This window comes from Nipponia nippon, unplaced genomic scaffold (assembly GCF_047370975.1).
Source record: "Nipponia nippon isolate SJK-2023a ecotype South Korea unplaced genomic scaffold, ASM4737097v1 scaffold_97, whole genome shotgun sequence".
Taxonomy (NCBI): Eukaryota; Metazoa; Chordata; class Aves; order Pelecaniformes; family Threskiornithidae; genus Nipponia; species Nipponia nippon.
Window position 1 is genome coordinate 61,635 of NW_028262421.1, and position 3,834 is coordinate 65,468.

The 3,834-nt window shown below is 55.0% G+C and overlaps 1 protein-coding gene across 1 annotated transcript; it reads right to left on the minus strand.

Annotated features, from left to right (window-relative positions):
* Positions 1-1,169: 1,169 nt before the first annotated feature.
* On the minus strand, positions 1,170-2,093 carry LOC148050011 (olfactory receptor 14J1-like). The gene has a single exon (XM_087745557.1). The coding sequence runs from the start codon at positions 2,091-2,093 to the stop codon at positions 1,170-1,172; it is 924 nt and encodes a 307-aa protein (XP_087601683.1).
* Between the last annotated feature and the right edge of the window lie 1,741 nt (positions 2,094-3,834).

The following is a 3,834-nucleotide window of genomic DNA, read 5'->3' on the forward strand; positions in this document are numbered from 1 at the left end:
AGGGAGTGAGACGGAACTGATACCAGGAATGCCATGGGAGGGGAGCTTCGGTGTACTGGGTGTGGCTGGGATAGGGTTAATTTTCTTCATAGCAGCCAGTATGGTGTGTGCTTTGGGTGGGGTGTCCAGCACACACGGGCACAGACCAGAGCCTGCTCTGCTGGTCCTTCACGTCTCTCCCAGGAGGCCTGGCTGTGCGAGGAGACATTCTTGGGTGCCAAGGACTGAAGTCTCCCATGAGCGTCCATGACACTGCTGTGTGCCCCAAAGCTGCACACTCACACACTTGAGCTGTTCACAAGGGTTTTCCTCTCCTGGGCACTTCTCTGGGCGTGTTCTCTAGAGCCACTTTGAAAGAAGACCTAAGCCTTCAGGCACTGCCCTCGAAGATCCTTTTTCATAGAATCATAGAAGCGTTCAGGTTGGAAAGGACCTCTGAGATCATCGAGTCCAGCCTCTTAACCTAACTGCCTGGTCCACCTCTAAGCCATGTCCTTAAGCACCATATCCATATCCACAGGTTTTCTGAATACTTCCAGGACTGTGATTGTACCACTTCCCTGGGCAGTCTGTTCCAATGCCTATCCACTCTCTCCGTGAAGAAATTTTTCCTAATAGCTAATCAGAAATGCTATTATGGAGGCCAGCTCTGTCACAGAGGTGCCCATTGCCTGTCCCTGCCTGCGGTCACAGGACTGCCGCACCACAGGACTGTGACCAAGCTGCCAGAGCACTCCGACCGTGCAGCAACACAAGGGCTGAGAAGGAGAGTGTGGAAGTGGAAAGAGAGCAGCTTGGGAAAGACCAAGAACTGGTGCTCCCTGGCAGTGCTGCTGTGCCAGGGCTGTTTTTCCTCTCCACCTCTGCACCAAGGTACTCCACCTGCAGCTTTACAAAGGTCTGAGGGGAAGGATCTCAGATAAACAAGCTGCTGAAGGGTCCTTTATTTTGTTTAAACACACAGAGAGCACGGCTCCTCATTTACACAGTCTGGATCACAAAAAACAGGTGGATATTGACACAGATGAAGACAAGCACTTTGTTTGTGGACAGCATTATTACAACTAAGAAAAGCCAAAAACAAACTACCCAAGAAAGTCTCAGCCTATAATGAGTTACATTACAAGCGCAATGAGATTTGCCAAAGAAGATGGGCAGTTTCTTGCCGATTAACAGCATCCAGTCAAAAGTTTCTTCACGGAACCCTTCAGCTCCTTGTTCCTCATGCTGTAGATGAGGGGGTTCACTGCTGGAGGCACCACTGAGTATAGAACTGCCACCACCAGATTTAGAACTGGAGAGGAGATGGAGGAGGGCTTGAGGTAGGCAAACATGGCAGTGCTGACATACAGGGAGACCACGGCCAGGTGAGGGAGGCATGTGGAAAAGGCTTTGTGCCGTCCCTGCTCAGAGGGGATCCTCAGCACGGCCCTGAGGATCTGCATATAGGACACCACAATGAAAACAAAACACCCAAAGGCTAAACATGCAGTAACCACAAGGACCCCAACTTCCCTGAGGTAGGCATCTGAGCAGGAGAGCTTGAGGATGTGGGGAATTTCACAGAAGAACTGGTCCAGGACATTGCCTTGGCAGAGAGGTAGGGAAAATGTATTGGCAGTGTGCAGCACAGCATGGAGAAACCCACTGCCCCAGGCAGCTGCTGCCATGTGGACACAAGCTCTGCTGCCCAGGAGGGTCCCGTAGTGCAGGGGTTTGCAGATGGCCACGTAGCGGTCGTAGGCCATGACAGTGAGAAGAAAATACTCTCCTCCAAACAAGAAGAGAAAGAAAAAGACCTGTGCAGCACATCCCAAGTAGGAGATGGCCCTGGTGTCCCACAGGGCATTGGCCATGGCTTTGGGGAGAGTGGTGGAGATGGAGCCCAGGTCAAGAAGGGAGAGGTTGAGGAGGAAGAAGTACATGGGGGTGTGGAGGCGGTGGTCGCAGGCTATGGCGGTGATGATGAGGCCGTTGCCCAGGAGGGCAGCCAGGTAGATGGCCAGGAAGAGCCAGAAGGGTAAGAGCTGCAGCTCCTGTGTGTCTGTAAATGTCAGGAGGAGGAACTCGTTCGTGGAGCTGCCATTGGACATCTGCTGCTTCTGGGCATGGAAACTGCCAAAGGAGATAAAACAGAAAAATTCGGGGAAGCTTCTCTGAGCCAAATTTCATTACATTCATTCATTGTGCAATACCTAAGGGTGTTTTTCTTTCCCGAGGGATGGTTATGCAGCTCCGAGGCTTCAGCTCTGGTTTGTGCTGGCTGAGTGTGCTGTGCAGAGCCGTGCCCTCTCCCCAGGGGCTCCGGAAGGGTCAGCCCTGCTTTCCAGCAAGGACCCATGGAGGCAGCAACAGCCCCGGGTGTTTGGAGGGAGGCTTCCTGGGGAGGAGTTCCCTGTGCTGCACTAGAGCGGAGGGCAAAAAGCCCAGAAGGACGCTTTCTTCCCCAGAGGAAGGTGGGAGATGAGGTGCAGGAAACGTGTGTCGGTACACTGTGTTTTAGTATGCAGACACGCCCATCCCACTTGGGAAATGGTCTTGGAAAGGGTCACATTCCCCCGTTGCCCCGTTGCTCTCAGTGCAAACCTCCGTCAGTGCTCCCATGCAGGAGGGCTGCTCTGTCCATCAGCCTGGTGCCCAGCTGCTCTGGGCTTGCACCGCTCTCAGCTGCAGGACGACTGCACCCAGAGGTTGCTCTGCAAAAGACACTGGAGTGTCCTGGGAGCAGAGGGGTCCTGTTCCAGGTGCAGAGTTCAAAACACCTCTCCTTTCCAGCACAGCTCTGCGGAGTATGAGGAAGAGGACAGGGCAAGGATGCTGATTGGCATGGGCAGATCGGGTGCTCTCAGACATCTCCAAGGTCCTGCAGGAGAGCTGTGCCCTTCTGGAGGGATGCTCACAGCCCCGCAGGACTCCCTGTCCAGCATAATCAGGTGTCTTAAGGTGCTGTCTGCTAAGGGAAGCAGTGCCTCATTGCCCAAGCACTGAGTGCAGTGTCTGGAGCCTGGAAAATGAAGAGAGGGCTTGGGCACCTTGGTCCCATGGAAACACCTCCAGGGCAGCGCCCTCCAGGTCAGGGCCAGAGCAGGCACTCCCCACCCCCACCCCTTGCCCCACACCACCACCGTTACTGCCAGGGACCCCACGAGCAGGAAGAAGAGCAGCACAAGCAGGGGCAGGAACAAAGAAGAACTCTGTGACTCTCCTCCTAAGGGAAGCAAGGAGAGGAGAGGCGGCCGGGCACTCAGGAAAGCCTTCTCCTTACCCAGCAGAGCACAGCACCTCCCAGTTAGCAAAAGCCCAGGGCAGTCGCTCTCAGCCCCTTTGCCCTGCAGAGGGAAGCGGCCACGTGTCAGGAGAGATGCCCCTCTGCTGTGCCAGAGCTCTGGCTGCAGAGGAGGCAACTCCTGCCCTGGACCACACAGCCTTGAGGGCAGAGGCTGTGCTGGGTGGGAGACGAGAGCAGGGGTCTTGCGCAGAGGAAGGTGTCTGCATTGGAGGGCATGACAGGGAGCTTCCCAAATTCTCCCTCCCATGCCATTTGGGGTTGGAGTTTCCTAGAGCTCTCTGCCCATGTCTCTGCTGCCTGGAGCTATCCCTGCCGGGAACTGTTTCTCTGCCCTCCAGTTTTTCCCTGTCAGGGATCACAGACCCCATCACCCACTCCTGTCTGCTCAGCTCTGACCTGAAGAAACCTCCCAGTTTCAGGCACTCTCTGGTGGTACTCCCCGCTTGCAGGCAGTAAGGAGCAGGTCAGAGAAACCCTGCTGAGGCCAGCAAAGGTGATGCTGGTGCTCTCTGGAGGTAGAGGAGTGGATGGAAGCAGTTGCCTTG

Coding starts and splice junctions, on each gene's coding strand:
- LOC148050011 (XM_087745557.1), bottom strand. CDS start 2,093: ATGTCCAATGGCAGCTCCACGAACGAGTTCCTCCTCCTGACATTTACA.